Source organism: Hylobates moloch, unplaced genomic scaffold (assembly GCF_009828535.3).
Source record: "Hylobates moloch isolate HMO894 unplaced genomic scaffold, HMol_V3 SCAFFOLD_12, whole genome shotgun sequence".
Lineage (NCBI taxonomy): Eukaryota > Metazoa > Chordata > Mammalia > Primates > Hylobatidae > Hylobates > Hylobates moloch.
The window spans coordinates 50,805,809-50,822,048 of NW_026652287.1; the positions used below are offsets into that span (position 1 = coordinate 50,805,809).

Sequence of the window (16,240 nt, forward strand, 5' to 3'; positions counted from 1 at the left end):
CTAGCTGGAGGGCTTCTTGAAGGAGGAGACCACATAGGAACTAAGAGCTAAAGGTGGGAAGGAAACCTGGGATGCCAGAAGGAGGACTTCCTGGAGGAGGGGACCACATAGGAACTAAGAGCCAAAGATGGGACAGGAGCCTGGGAGGCCAGAAGGAGGGCTTCCTGGAGGAGGGGACCACAAGAGCTAAAGGTGGGAAAGGAGCCTGGGAGGCCAGATGGAGGGCTTCCTGGAGGAGGGGACCAAACAGGAACTAAGAGCTCAAGGTAGGAAAGTTACCAGTCAGATGGGCCCTGAGGTGGAACTGTTTTTGTGCCCCCTGCATTGAGGTGGGTAGAGAGAGGTGAGGACAGGAATGTAGGGAGGGCTGGACCCCATAAACATGATGGGCTGCTGAGACAGGTTTGCAGTTTTTACCAAGAGTGCTGGGGAGTCTGGGGAGTGTTTCAAGCTGGAGAAGAAGGTGATCAGTTTCTGTTTGAAACCCTGCTGTGGGTCCCAGTTAAACATTCTGGAATCGCTACACACGTGCACTTCAGTGGAACAGCTGAGCACGTGAAGGTGATGAGGACAGGCAAACCTCAAAATTGGGGCTTAGTCTGGGAGGGTTCTTGGCTTCACCCAGGAAGGAATTCAAGGGCAAGTCAATTGTGTTAAATAGCAACTTTGCTTTTCTATTTTTTTTTTTTTTTTAGATAGGGTCTCACTCTCATGCCCATGTTGGAGTGCAATGATGCCATGATCTTGGCTCATTGAAGCCTCCAGGAGTCCTCCCACCTCAACCTCCTGAGAAGCTTGGACCACAGGCACATGCCACTATGCCCACCTAATTTTTTTTTTTTTTTTTTTGAGATGGGGTCTTGCTCTGTCACCCAGGCTGGAGTGCAGTGGCGTGATCTCCGCTCACTGCTCCCTCTGCCTCCTGGACTCAAGGGATCCTCCCACCTCAGCCTCCCAAGTAGCTGGGTCTACAGGCACAAGCCATGGAGCCCAGCTAATTTTTTGTATTTTTGGCACAGGCAGGGTTTCACCATTTTGCCCAGGCTGGTCTCAAACTCCTGAGCTCACGTGATCTTCCCACCTGGGCCTCACAAAGTGCCAGGATTACAGGTTTGAGCCATGCAATGGCGTCTTGCTCTGTTGCCCAGGCTGGAGTGCAGTGGCATAATCTCAGCTCACTGCAACCTCTGGCTCCAGGGTTCAAGAGATTCTCCTGTCTCCGCCTCTTGAGTAGCTGGAATTACAGGCACACACCACCATGCCTGGCTAATTTTTGTATTTTTAGTAGACACGGGGTTTCACCATGTTGGCCAGGCTGGTCTCAAACTCCTGACCTTAGGTGATCCACCCACCTCTCAAAACGCTAGGATTACAGACTTGAGCCACCACGCCTGGCCTTCATTTGCATATAATTAAAAGTGGGTATACATATTAGGCACCTGGCCTAATTTTTGTATTTATTTATTTATTTTTTTTGTAGAGATGGGGTTTGGCCATGTTGCCCAGGCTGGTAAACAGCAACGTTTTCTTCTTCTTTTTTTTTTGAGATGGAGTTTAGCTCTTGGAGTGCAATGGCATGATCTTGACTCACTGCAACCTCCGCCTCCTGGGTTCAAGCAATTCTCCTGCCTCATCATTCCAAGTAGCTGGGATTACAGGTGCCTGCCACCACACCCAGCTAATTTTTTTGTTTTTAGTAGAGATGGGGCTTCATCGTATTGGCCAGAATGCTCTTGAGCTCCTGACCTCAGGTGATCTGCCCATCTTGGCCTCCCAAAGTGCTGGGATTATAGGCGTGAGCCACCACACCCGGCCTTTTCTTTTTTTTTTTTTTTTTTTGAGACAGGGTCTCACTCTGTCACCCAGACTGGAGTGCAGTGGCACCATCTCGGCTCATTACAACCTCCACCTCCCAGTATCAAGTGAATCTCATGCCTCAGCCTCTGAAGTAGCTGAGACTACAGGTGCCCACCACTAGGTCTGGTCTATTTTTTTTGAGACAAAGTCTCGCTGTTGCCCAGGCTGGAGGGCAGTGGCCTGATGATAGCTCACTGCAGCCTCCAACTCCGTGGCTCAAGCGATCTTCCAGCCCCAGTCTCCCGAATAGCTGGGATTATAGGCATGAGCCACCATGCCCGGCTAATTTCTGTATTTTTAGTACAGACAGGGTTTCGCCATGTTGGCCAGGCTGGTCTCGAACTCTTGACCTCAGGTGATCCACCCACCTCGGCCTCCCAAAGTGCTGGGATTACACTGCGCCTGGCCCTAAACAGCAGCATTTACTGAAATGGCCGTGTAGAGCAGCATCAGAGGTGCTGTTCCTTGCTGAGCGAGACCACTCTCCATAGGCAGTGCGCCCAGAATAGTAGCTCACAGGCACAGCTGCACTCATATGTATACTCACTTTTAATTATATGCAAATGAAGGCCAGGCATGGTGGCTCAAGTCTGTAATCCTAGCGCTTTGAGAGGTGGGTGGATCACCTAAGGTCAGGAGTTTGAGACCAGCCTGGCCAACATGGTGAAACCCCGTGTCTACTAAAAATACAAAAATTAGCCAGGCATGGTGGTGTGTGCCTGTAATTCCAGCTACTCGGGAGGCGGAGACAGGAGACTCTCTTGAACCCTGGAGCCAGAGGTTGCAGTGAGCTGAGATTATGCCACTGCACTCCAGCCTGGGCAACAGAGCAAGACGCCATCGCAAAAAAAAAAAAAAAAAAAAAAGCGTGTATATATATATATATATATACACACACACACGCAAATTAAGGGGCAGTTTATGCAGAAACTTCCAGGAAAAGGGTGACAACTTCTGAGTCATCAGGGTTGTTGCCATGGAAAAGGGTGGTAACTTCTGCATGTTGTCATGGCAATGGTAAACTGACATGGCACACCGGTGGGCATGTCTTAAGGAAAGCCCCTTCCCTGGGGGTCTGTTTTATAATAGCTAGTCCTCAATTTGGTCCAATGTCGCAGCCCCACCTCTGGAGTTGAGTCCTGCCTCCTACTTTGGAGGGCTGATGCTGGGAGCCAGGTTTCTCAGGGATAAAGTAGAAGATCACAGACAAGCAAGGGGAGGAGGCTGAGCTCATGTTCAACCCAATATAGATAGTTACAGCAAAATATGTATAGATATGTGTATATACATATACACACACATATAGCTCTCTGCTCTGTCTGCAGACAGGGCCTACAAGACACGTCACCCCAGTAACAAGTACACATTGGCCAGGCGCGGTGGCTCATGCTTGTGATCCCAGCACATTGGGAGGCCGAGGCGGGAGGATAACCTGAGGTCATGAGTTCATGACCAGCCTGGCCAATACGGTAAAACACCATCTCTGCTAAAAATATAAAACTTAGCTGGGCGTGGTCGCGGGCGCCTATAATCCCAGCTACTAAGGAGGCTGAGGCAGAAGAATCGCTTGAACCTGGGAAGCGGAGGTTGCAGCGAGCCGAGATTGCACCACTGCACTCCAGCCTGGCAACAGAGTGAGACTCTGTCTCAAGAAAACAAAGAAACAAAAAAGAAACAAACAAAACAAAAACCAAAAAAAGCCCCCAAACCTGACAGATGCCATTCGGCCAGGAAATCAAGGTCAACACCAGCAGAGTAAGTCATGTTGACAGTTTGTACCTTTGATATGGTGTGATGAGATGGGTGCTTCACTTTTGTGGACTTCCTTCCCCAAATCCATCACCCTCATTTAGCTGTGAGAAAGACATAAGAGAAACCTCAGTGGAAGGACATTCTATAGAACACCTGACCACCATTCCTCAAAACTCTCCCCAAAAACAAGAGTTTGACAAACCGTCACACCCGAGAACAGCCTAAGGAGACACAAGCAGTAAATGTCATGTAAGATTCTAGGACAGAAAAAACACATTGCAACCAATGGCCATACCAGTGGAAGGTGATAATCACGTGGGAGGCGGGCCGGGCGCAGTGGCTCACTCCTGTAATCCCAGCACCTTGGAAGGCCGAGGCAGGCAGATCACCCGAGGTTAGGAGTTCAAGACCAGCCTGGCCAACATGACGAAACCCCATTTCTACTAAAAATACAAAAATTAGCTGGATGTGGTGGTGCATGCCTGTAATCCCAGCTACTTGGGATACTGAGGTGGGAGGATTGCTTGAGCCCGGGAGGCAGAGGTTGCAGTGAGCTGAGATGGCACTACTGCACTTCAGCCTAGGTGACAAGAGCAAGACCCCGTCTCACCAAATAAATAAATTAATAATAATAATAATAATAATAGGCCAGGCACGGTGGCTTACACCTGTAATCCCAGCACTTTGGGAGGCCGAGGCGGGCGGATCACGAGGTCAGGAGATCGAGACCATCATGGCTAACACGGCGAAACCCCGTCTCTACTAAAAATACAAAAAATTAGCCAGGTGTGGTGGTGGGTGCCTATAGTCCCAGCTACTTGGGAGGCTGAGGTAGGAGAATGGTGTGAACCCAGGAGGCAGAGCTTGCAGTGAGCCAAGATTGTGCCACTGCACTCCAGCCTGGGTGACAGAGCGAGACTCCATCTCAAATACTACTACTACTACTAATAATAGACCAGGCACAGTGGCTCATGACTGTTAATCCCAGCACTTTGGGTGGCTGAAGTGGGAGGATTGCTTTACCCCAGGGGTTTGATACCAGCCTGAGCAACATAGGGACACCCTGTCTCTGTTAAAAAAAAAAAAAAAATTACAGAAAAAAAAATAGGAGAAGCTGGGTGTGGGGTGTACAGGAACTCTGTGTACTCTCTTCACAATAATTCTAAAACTGCTCTAAAATAAAAGGTTTCTTTGGAAATAAAAGGAACTGGCCAGTTTCAGTGCTTCACGCCTGTTGTCCCAGCATTGTGGAAGGCTGAGGCAGGCAGATTGCTTAAGCCTGGGAGTTTGAGGCTGCAGTGAGCTATGATCACGCCACTGCACTCCAGCCTGGGCAACTGAGCAAGACCTTGTCTCTAAACAAAAAAAGAAAGAAAAGAAAGAACAACTATAGTTGTCTTGGAGAATAGGGACTGTCTAGGGCTGGGATGGAGGGAACAAGAAACACAAATAGGAAACCGAGACAGCATCCAGGCTGAAGATAATTGGGTCTTCGCCGGGACAGCTGTGGGGTGTAGGAAAATGGACAATTTGGAACTGTTTCAGAGACACTGAATCCACAGGATGAAACGCTGGTGATGAAGGGAAGAGAAGATCCTTAGGGCCTCCCAAGCTTCTGGTCTGTGCTCCTGGGCTGCCCTGACTGAGCCTGGGAGGCTGGTGGAGGGGCAAGAAAATCAGCCAGGTGCCCTGTCCCTAAGCAGAGGGTAGGATGGGGGACTGGCGGGTGTTGTGTAAGTTTATTTCTTCTTTTTCTTTGTTTTTGTTTGTTTGCTTGTTTTTTAAAACGAAGTCTCACTCTTGTCGCCCAGGCTGGAGTGCAGTGATGTGATCTCGGCTCACTGCAACCTCCGCCTCTCGGGTTCAAGTGATTCTTCTGCCTCAGCCTCCCAAGTAGCTGAGATTACAGGTGCCTGCCACCATGCCCAGCTAATTTTTGTATTTTTAGTAGAGACAGGGTTTCACCATGTTGGCCAGGCTGGTCTTGAACTCCTAACCTCAAGCGATCGAGTTCGAACTCCAAAAAACAACTGTCATATGGCATATGAGGGGATGACCTCCTCTGCAAGGGGCCGGATCGCGGGGCTGCCCTAGGCTGGCTGCAGACTTGCTGTGTGGCCTCCAAGCAAGACCTTGCCCTCTCTGAGCCTCAGATTTCCCATTTGTAAAACAAAGACCAATAATGTCCCGGTTACAGGCTTGTGGGGGTCATCAAATGAGCCCTGCCTGGGTGCTCAATAAACGTTGGTCGCTCCTTACCCCTTACCACTTAGTCTCAGGGCGAAAGAGTGGCGCCTGTTTCTTTAAATTATGCAAATAGACTGCGGGTGGTGTAAGTGGGGGGAATATAAAGAGGATCCTGGTCTTCGGCTGGACCAATCAGCGCGCTGGGCTGGCGGAGCTGGCCGCCTAAATGGCCCAATGGGGGACCGCGCGGGATCAGAGCCCGCCCTGCCTCCTGGCGCCGTCCCGGGGGTTGGGGACTTTCTAGGCCACGCCCCGGGGGCGGAGCCCGCCGGCAGCCGCGCCGCAGCCGCGGAGGGAGGGGCGGGGCGGGCTCGGGTGTCAGCGACCAAGCCGCAGGTGGCGGCGAGCGCGGGGCTTGGCCCGAGCTCAGGAGGTGAGTGTTGCCCCCTGGAACCCCCGGGACACCCTGGCCCGCGCAGCCTCCCACGCGCACCGTGCCCTGCAGCCCCGGCGGCTGCGGAGGGCAAAGGCGCGGCGGGACGCGAGGGATGGAGAGCAGGGGGTGGGGGCTATGCGGTGGGCGCCCCGGCTTCCCCCCCAAGTGGTAATTGGGGGTCCGCAGGCGGAAATGGGGACCGCTCCCCAAATCCCCCGTCTCCTGGCCTAGAACCGAGCGTGCACGGGGGCGGCGACGACGCGAGACCCCTCCCCAAATTCTTTTATTCTAAGCCTAGGTCTGGGTTCTGGGGCTGCAAAGATGAGGGCGCCGCTCCCCTTTCAGCCTGGAACCCTGGGCGGTGGCTGAGATGGGGACCACCCCCAAATTCCCTCTTCCCAGCTCCTCCGGCCTGCAGACCACCGGGGACCGAGACGAGGGACCCACTTCCCTTTTCCTCCACTGTGAACCCCTATCCAGGCCTGGTGGCTGGAGGAGCTGGGGGGTCACCTGGCCCCTCCTCTAACCTGCCTCATCCCAGTCCCCGACCTCAAGGATGGGGTGGGGGGCGTTTCACTGGCATCTTCTGTGGGGACCCCAAGGTTGGAATTTTGGGAGGAGGTCAGTGTGGGGTCCCCTGCCTGGCACGGTTTATCCAGGCCAGGCCTTGAAGGGCCTGGAGCCTGGACTTGGGGGGGGTCCCTCTTTTACTGAGGGGCGGGGTGTACAGCTAGCATCTGTTCCTGGGGATTAAAATAAATCGAGGTAAATTAGGATCTTGCCAGAGGCTGGCTGCGAGTGGGGTGCGGAGGAGGCTTGGGGGGTGGGGGGCCCTCCATCTGCCTTTTATCCCCCGAGTCACCTGCCCCAGCCGCACTGGGGACCAGGAGGCAGTGTCGAATGGACCTGCTTCACTGGTGACCTTGGGCAGGTGACAGCACCTTTCTGAACCTCGGTTTCCTCTTTTGAAAATTGAGGTTGGGAGCTTCAGACCCTGCATTTTACAGATTCTGAACTCACCCAGCCCACATTTTGTCCAATGGTGATTTACTCTTTTGCTTAACACGTGGGTGGTTTGGGGTCAAGACAGCATAGGGTTTGGAGACCCTCCCACAGTGCCTTGCTATCCTCTCAGCCTCAGTTTACTGCACTGCAAAATGGGTTGATGATGACACTCTTGATATTGGGGCTGAGGGCATGGGGGCAGGGAGTAAAACATAAGACCAAGCTGCAGTGGCTGGGACGGGGCATCGCTGCCCTGGTCTCACCAGTGGGGCCACCTAGGGCACACCCTGACCCACATACCATCACCCACGCCAGGGGCGAACCTGTTCTCGGGCGAGGTCCTGGGCAGGAGGGGGTGGGAGTTGCCAGGCCAACTCATCCCTTGTCCCTTGGAGCACCCTCCCAGCGGTGGGCACGGGACTGGGAGTCTGACACCCCCAGGTTTGAATTTGCCTCTACCTGTGTGTGTGTTTTTCCCTTGGTGCCTTGGTTTGTTCTTCTGTGAAATGGGCTGAATTCCTCTGGGAAGATCGGAGGAGTCTGTGGGAGGAGGAAGCTCTGTAAATACAGACATGATTATTATAATATTAATGACAGTATTAGTGTTCTTTAAGTCGGGTTACAGCTGACCAGGAGGAGGCTCCAGCACCCGGGAAAGTTAGGTACACAGTAGGCATTCAATAGATGTTTGCCAAATGAAGTGAGGAAGAGGGAGGGGACCCATGGGGAGGACAGAAAATTCCTGAGAATCCCCGGCTCAGATTCCCACTTGGCGGCCCAAGTCACTGTGTGACCTGGTGCGTGTGCCTCAGTTTCCCCATCGTGGTGCTGGTTGAGATGAGACACTGCCTTGAGGTGCGGTGGTGAGAATCAAGCCAGATTGTCTAAATGATCGCAGCCCAGGTGGCGAGGCCAAGAGGGGAGACATGACATAGTGGGTCATTGAAACAGGATGGTACCTGCTTGAACCAAGTGACTGGTCCGTGGGAAGGATGAGAAAACCCTTGCTATTGGCCTTACTGTGCATACACTGGGGTCCAAGAGAGAGGGAAATGTGAGATCCTGTTTCCCAGGATCCTGGAAGCCAGATCCTGGAAGGTCAGGAGTGGCCCAAGGTCACCAGGCAAGACGTCAGCGGCTCCGGCCACCCAGCCAGGCACCACTCGATTCCCAGGATGGGAGCTCGGGTCTTGCCTTTGTTGCTGATGTGGTTCCTGCTTTGTTTTATCTGTTCTGGGGCTGCTCACATGTCTCAGCGCCAGGTTTGCAAGACTTGGTGCTGGGAAGGCAGGATGGGGACCTCTGAGTCAGCTGGCAATGTGCTGTGTGACCTTGGGCAAATCTCCGGCCATCTCTGGGCTTTGTGCTGGTGCCGTACAGGCTGGGAGACTTGGGTTCTAGCAGGGCTGACTTCTCCATCAGATCCAAAATGCCCAATGTCTCAGGCTCACAGTGCTTTTAGGGGTCCCTAGGTTGATGTTTTCACTTCTTTTAAAATCCGAAGGGAAAAAAATGAACTTTTGGGTTGAAGGAAACATTTTTGTGTATAATATTAATATTTTTGTCTTTATGTCAATGTAGTTGTAAAATATAGTTTTGTTTTGTTTTGTTTTTGAGACAGTCTCTCTCTGTCGCCCAGGCTGGAGTGCTGTGGCTCGATCTCCGCTCACTGCAACCTCCATCTCCCGGGTTCAAGCGATTCTCCTGCCTCGGCCTCCCAAGTAGCTGGGATTACAGGCATATGCCACCCCACCCAGCTAACTTTCGTATTTTTAGTAGAGATGGGGTTTCACCATGTAGCCCAGGCTGTTCTCGAACTCCTGGGCTCAAGCGATCCACCTGCCTCGGCCTCCCAAAGTGCTGGGATTCCAGGCATCAGCTACCACCTAAAATATAATTTTAAATTTCTTTTGTAGTGAAGGAAAGGGCTCATGAATACAAAAATGTCTTCCCCTTTCTTTCTTTTTTTTTTTTTTTGAGATGGAGTCTCGCTCTGTCACCAGGCTGGAGTGCAGTGGCGCGATCTCGGCTCACTGCAACGCCTGGCTTACTGCAACCTCTGCCTCCCGGATTCAAGTGATTCTCCTGCCTCAGCCTCCTGAGTAGCTGGGACTACAGGCATGGGCCACCACGCCCAGCTAATTTTTGTATTTTTAGTAGAGACGGGGTTTCACCGTGTTGGCCAGGATAGTCTCGATCTCTTGACCTCGTGATCCGCCCACCTCGGCCTCCCAAAGTGCTGGGATTACAGGCGTGAGCCACCGCGCCTGGCCATGTCTTCCCCTTTCTGAACGCATTTCCCTCTCTGAGCCTCAGTTTGCCCAGTCTGTGAAGCGGGTATCGGCCCACCTTGGAAATGGCGAGATGTCGGATGCCTGGGCCAGGGTTGGTGCTCAGTTATTTCCCAATTGACATGATTAATATTTGTTTGGTAAGAACAGCTCCAGGTTCAGGCTGGGGGGCTCCAGGTTCAAGCGCCTGTTGTTTACTCACCCATGGCCTACGTGGTTCCAGGGAGGTCCCATGGGTGCTGATCGGGCGGGGGAGGAAAGGTGGCGGTTGGATGGTAGGCAGGGCGGGGTGAGCTTCCTGTCCCCCCCGCCCAAGCACACAAGCCTCCAACTTGGTGCTGACGGAAGTGGCCTCGTGGCTGTCTCCTGGCGCCTGCCCCATCAGACAGGGGCCCCATCCCACTCGCTACCCTGTCCGGTGAGTTTGAGCCCTGGCCAGTAGATACCCATCATCTCTCCTTGGCCCCCCTCAGGAACAGAGGGGAGGCCCCCCTGCCCGGAGCCTGGGTTTCAGGAGAAGTAGCAAGTGTCACTTCCTGGGCTGGCCAAAGCCTGCACAGGGCCACCCATTGCCGTGCCCCCCCGTCCCCTACTCCAGCTGTGAGTGGTGGTTTGGGTTAGGGGGGCAGCAGGGGGGGCTTGGAAACCCAGAGAGCCACGCGTGATGGTTTCAAACAGGAGGTCATTGGCAGACAGACCGGGGCAAAATCACAGTCAGCCGGGACTAATGACTGATCTTTCTGTGCCTCGGTTTCCCTCATAAAGTTGGGGTTGCCTCTGAGGACATGGCATGAAGACTGGATGAGCAGATACGTGTGAATAGTTGGGTACAGGGTCGCACACATACTGGTGCTCCGTGTGTATCTGTCTGCCAGAGGTGGGGTGAGGCAACCTAATTGAAACTGTAAAAACAGTAGTGAGATTCTTGGTTTCTGGGGAACTTGGGCTCCTTGGTTCCTGGGATCTTCTAGAACAATGTTGGCCGTAGGACTTTCTCATCTGTGCCATCCAATACAGCAGCCACCAGCCCCTTGTAGCTACTGAGCCTTGGAAGAGAGGCTGGCACAGCTGAGGAGCTGGACATATAATTGTATGTATCTATGTATTTATGTATTCAATTATTATTTTTTTTAAGACAGAGTTTCACTCTTTCAACCAGGTTGGAGTGCAGTGGGGCAATCTCGGCTCACTACAACCTCTGCCTCCCCTGTTCAAGCGATTCTCCTGCCTCATCCTCCCAAGTAGCTGGGACTACAGGTGTATGCCACCACGCCCTGCTGATTTTTGTAGTTTTTGGTAGAGATGAGGTTTCACCATGTTGGCCAGGCTGGTCTCGAACTCCTGACCTTAAGTGATCCACCCACCTCAGCCTCCCAAAGTGCTGGGATTACAGGCGTGAGCCACTGCGCCCAGCCAATTGTATTTCATTTTACTTGGTTTAACATTAATACAAAAATTAATACAAAAATTAAGGCCAGGGGTTGTGGCTCATGGCTGTAATCCCAGCACTTTGGGGGTCCTAGGCAAGAGGATGGCTTGAGCTCAGGAGTTCGAGACTAGCCTGGGCCACACTAGTGAGAGCTAGTCTTTATAAAAAAAAAAAAAAAAAAAAAAATTTATTTTTAATTAGTTGGGCATGTAGTCCCAGCTACTCAGGTGGCTGAGATGGGAGGATCACTTGAGCCTGGGAAGTCGAGGCTGCCATGAGCTGTGATCGTGCCACTGCACACTCCAGCCTGGGTGGACAGAGCAAGACCCTGTCTCCAAAAAAAATTAAAAAATTAAAAAATTTTAAAAACTTAATACAAAAATTATTCAGGTGTTAGCCTGTAGTCTCAGCTACTCGGGAGGCTGCTATTCAAGGCTCCTTTGAGCCTGGGAGATCGAGGCTGCAGTGAGCTATGATTGCACCACTGCACTCCAGCCTGGGCAACAGAGCGAGACCCTGTCTCCGAAAAAAAAAAAAAAATTAAGTCACCACATGGGGCTAGTGGTTCCCATGCCAGTCAGTACAGCTCTAAGAGATTTGGAGATGCTTAGGGTCCTGGTCATGGACAGAAGCTAAGAAATGATACAGAAATTTAGGGCTTTTCCCCTCGGGATGTCAATGTAGCATGCTCACCACCCTACCCCTGCCACCAAACTAGGTTTCCTAAGGGGCTGCAGTGGGGACTGAAGTTTTTCAGGGGCCCTGTCATTAACCCGTGCAGGGTTGGGAATGTTTGTTGAAACAAATAATTCCTTGCCCAGTGAACTCCTATTCATGCTTTAAAACCCCAACTCCCATGAGCCCTCCTTTAGTCTAGGCTCTCTTGGACCTTGTCCCTTCATCTGGCCCAGCCCTGACCATGCAGGACGGGGATATCTGTGTCCAGCTCTGTCTCTCTAGACTGGGGACTCCTGCAGGGCCAGGCCCGGGGCTGAATCACCTCAGGTACCCTGACATTGTTCTAGTCTGGGTGAGCAAGTGGGAGGTCTTGGGTGACTCACAGAAGTCCCGGGATTGGAGGCTCAATGATAATGGGTCCAATTAAACTAACTTTCTTTCTTTCTTTTTTTTTGAGACAGGGTCTTACTCTGTCGCCCAGGCTGGAGTGCAGTGGCGCCATCTCAGCTCACTGCAACCTCTGCCTCCCGGGTTCAAGCGATTCTCCTGTCTCAGCCTCCCGAGTAGCTGGGATTACAGGTGCCTGCCATCACACCTGGCTAATTTTTGTATTTTTAGTAGAGACAGGGTTTCACCACTTTGGCCAGGCTGGTCTCAAACTCCTGACCTCAAGTGATCTGCCCGCCTCAGTCCCCCAAAGTGCTGGGATTACAGGCGTGAGCCACCACTCCTAGCCTAAACTAACTTTCAAGATTAGGTAAACTGAGGCGCAGAGAGGGGCAGCCTTGCCCAAGGTCTTGCTCAGTCCTTTCCCGGGGAGGCCCTGGGAGCTTCCCCATCCTGTGGTCGCAGGTCCCTATCACTCCTGCCACTGTGCCTCCCAGGTTCCCAGATGCTACCAAGCTGCCTGTGGGGTCATGAATTATGCATGAGGCCTGCAGGCTCCAGTGACAAGCCTGGCCTCTAGAACATGCCAAGGACACTGCCTGTCCATCCCCTGCCGGGTGGCCTGACCCAGCCTCTTGTGCAGAGACACCTGGGGCTCCCCGGCAAGATCTCTTCTAAGCATTCCTTCTTATTTTGCAGATGGGGAAACTGAGGTACGGAGCTGGACAGTGACTCAGACACCAGGTGAACACTGGCTTTTGAGGGCAGGGTTGGGACTCGTGGGGGCAGCACTGCCAGCTGGGTCATCACAGTGAGGAGTGAGCTCTGACTCCCAGGAGGGTGCAAAAGGTGGGGACTGTCCTAGAGGAATTCAGAAGACTCCAAGGGACCCTCAGGGACACTTCAGGGACCCCAACCCCCATGTGGCTGATCACAGCCCCTACATCTATTTCTCTTCAAACCCTTTTCCTGCAGGAGCCGCCTGGAGTGGAGCTGAGAGCTCAGGTCTGGGCTCAGCCAGTCCAGAGTGCAAATCTACTGTCCCTTCCTAGCTGTGTGATCTTGGCAAGTGGCTTCCCCTCTTGGGGAGGGGAGGGCTCAGTTTTCCCATCTGTGAAGTGGATCAGAGCTTTCCTGTCAAGGTTAGGGGTCATCCAGCACTGCTCCTACCCACTGCTATGAACTCTTGTACATACCTAAAAACCCCACATTCCATGCCCCCTCCTCCAATCTAGACTCCCTCAGCTCTTGTCCCTCCACCTAGTCCAGTTCTGACTCTGTGGAATTGGGGGCATCTGTGTCTTGTTCTGTTCCCCTCTACTGGAGCTACTTGGGACCAGCACTGGGGCTGAATTATCTCAGGGGTCCTGGCATGCTCTTAGCATTGGAGCTTTCAGTTCCTCCTTCATCCTTTCTCTGCTTCCTCTACAGGGAGGGACTTTCCCCCCACTAAGCCCACACTAGCAATGACTCTGTAGCTCAAACTTGCCTCTCTCTTCACACAGGCACTGGACGGGGCCTGCAGGGGTCTCCACAGAGACCATCAGGATGTCGTATTTTGGGGAGCATTTTTGGGTAAGACCCACTCTTATTTTGGCGGGGGATGCTGGCAGGGCTGTGGGGACTTTTATGGAGATGGGGGGACTGGGTGAGTTGTGGGTAGAGCCTTGGACAGGTAGAGGGTCTGCAAGGGATGGAAGTTAAAGTGAGAAGAGTCAGGCTGGGTTTGAATCCACACCCACCCCAGACCTCACAGGCCTTACAACCTTGGGCAAGTCATAGGGAGACCAAGGCCCAGAGTGGGAACGTCTGGGCAACCTGAAGTTGCCCCATGAAAACGTGCAGAGTCAGTGCTCAAACCCAGGGCCGAACTGAACTTCCAGGACCCAGGGTCATTCCAGCCAGGGAATTTCCATCCCCTTCCCATCCTGGAGAATTGGGGGGTTTTCCTGACCTGGCCTCTCATGGCCTGTGCACCCCTCCACTGTCCAGGCTGGAGATCACCTACTGTAGCCCAAGGGCTGCTGAGTGAGACAGAGTTGTTTTCATTCATTCATTTCCTCTCTCCCTGCCACTGTGACCTCATCCCCTGCCAGCTCTAGGAGATGCTGGGGCCTCCAAGAGAATCCATCCCAGCCCCAGCCCCAAGGGAGGAGTCCCCAGTCTGGGGGACCCAGAGCCAGCTTAGACACCTTCAGCCCTGCAGGACCAGGGCTGAACCCAGCCTTGGGGGTCCTAGAGTGGGAACCAGGACACAGAATTGTGTTTGCTGTGAGAAAGCCTGGGCAAAAGACCAGAGATGTGACATTGAGTGGCAAGTTCAGGGAACAGGGACTCCTCCTGCAGAGCCAGGCTAACAGGGTGCCACAGAGGATGGGTGAACAGGGGAGGGCCCAGGAGTCAGGGAAGGACCAGGTCCGAAAGCCCCTTCCCCAGTTGCAAGCCCTGAGCTTGCAGTGAGGAAGCCTGTTGCTAGGCGACTGGTTGCCCCTGGCAACAAGCCCCACTCCTGCCCTTGCTCCCTCCCCAGCTGGGGCTCCTCTTGAAAGCACTTGCTTTCTTAAAGGGGCCGCACTCCCTTGCCACCTGCAGAGGTGTGACCTCTGCCCTCTCTCCAAAGGTCAGACTCCCTGATTTGCCCCTGAAAGGCTGTGTGACCCCAGTGAGGGGCTACCCCTTTCTGAGCTCCTGTTAGTACTGCTGTGTAATGGAGGTGACTGTTTGAGGATCAAAAGTCACCTGCATTTTGGAACCCTGACAGTGGCACCTACATTTATTTTAAATCCTTTTTAATTGCGTGAGGCGTGCAGGCTCGCTGCAGAAAATTCAGATCAGCAAAGAGAAAATAGAAACCGCCCCCGACTTCCCCACCCCACCCAAAGATATCCTGGTAGAGAATGGTTAAGAGCTTTGAGTTCAGGATTCAAATTGACTCTGCTGGAAGCCCTTGAGCAAATGACTTTGCCTGCCTGAACCTCTGTTTCCCCATTTGGGAAAAAGGGATGAAATTCCTGCACCGCCACTCCCACCCCATACACCCCACACACCCCCAGACTCAGGGAGGCCTCCTGTGACATCTGTCATCAGTTGCTAGTATTGAAGCCGCCACAGAAGCCTGGTTCTTTGCTGGGTGATGCTGGGGCCCTGATGGCTCAAAGGAGGTTCTCATCAGGGGAGATTAAGCCAGACAGGGATGCCCCAGTCTTATCACGCCAGGGCAGGGCCGAAGCATGAAGTGTACTAGGGAGCCACGGGGGAAGTGTGAGCAGGAGAGGGACATAAACAAGCTGTTACAAAGACCGCACTCTTGGCCGGGCGCAGTGGCTCATGCCTGTAATCCCAGCATTTTGGGAGGCCGAGGGAAGTGGATCACCTGAGGTCAGGAGTTGGAGAACAGCTTGGCCAACATGACAAAACCCCATCTCTACTAAAAATACAAAAATTAGCCGGGCATAGTAGCATGAGCCTGTAGTCCCAGCTACTCGAGAGGCTAAGGCAGGAGAATCGCTTGAACCTGGGAGGTGGAAGTTGCAGTGAGATCGTGCCACTGCACTCCAGCCTGGGCAACGGAGTGAGACTCCGTCTTAAAAAAAAAAAAAAAAAAGACCACACTTTGGCTGGCACAGAGGCAAGTCTGAAGTCTAGAAGTTCTGGTGGGAGAGACAGACCTGAGACAGCCCCTCCTAGGACCCTCGGCTGCCAGCCCAGTCCAAGGGAGGCAGACGCCGCTGGGGGTTTGCCAGGTCTGGGAAACGGGCCAGCAGTTGGCTCTGAGTCAGACCCAGATGCTGGCCTGGGCGGTGGTGCCTGGTGCAGCCTCACCCGAGGATCTCCTGGGACCAGCACTGTGCCAGCCTCATCCCAGCAAGACCCTTGGGAGTTGGGTGCTGTTGTTGTCCCCACTTGTCACATAAGGAAGGAAACTGAGGCCAGAGAGACGAAGTCACCAACCCAAAGTGACCCTGTGTGTATAAGGAGATTGGACACTTGAACTTTGAAAGTACAATTCCAAACACAAGAAGAGAGAAAATATAGGCAGAGCATGGTAGCTCACATCTGTAATCCAAACACTTTGAGAGGCTCAGATGGCGGATCGCCTGAGCCCAGGACTTTGAGACCAGCCTGGGCAACATAGCAAGACCCTGTCTCTACTAAAAATACAAAAAATTACCTGGGTGTGGTGGCGCGCACCTGTGGTCCCAGCTACTTGGGAGGCTG

At 53.0% G+C, this 16,240-nt stretch overlaps 1 protein-coding gene across 5 annotated transcripts in view; it reads left to right on the forward strand.

Moving 5' to 3' along the window:
- The first annotated feature begins 6,131 nt into the window (after positions 1–6,131).
- FCHO1 (FCH and mu domain containing endocytic adaptor 1) overlaps positions 6,132–16,240 on the forward strand; it is a 39,184-nt gene continuing 29,075 nt past the window's right edge. For 2 of the 5 annotated variants that reach the window (XM_032170109.2, XM_058425401.1), the window contains exons 1-4: positions 6,132–6,229; positions 12,722–12,766; positions 12,998–13,087; positions 13,528–13,597. In XM_032170109.2, coding sequence (XP_032026000.1) covers positions 13,571–13,597 — 27 coding nt within the window. In that variant the 5' untranslated portion in view covers positions 6,132–6,229; positions 12,722–12,766; positions 12,998–13,087; positions 13,528–13,570. Of the gene's footprint in view, positions 6,230–9,881; positions 9,947–12,721; positions 12,767–12,997; positions 13,165–13,527; positions 13,598–16,240 lie in introns of those variants that run through there. The other 3 variants (XM_058425398.1, XM_058425399.1, XM_058425400.1) reach the window with 3 other exon arrangements.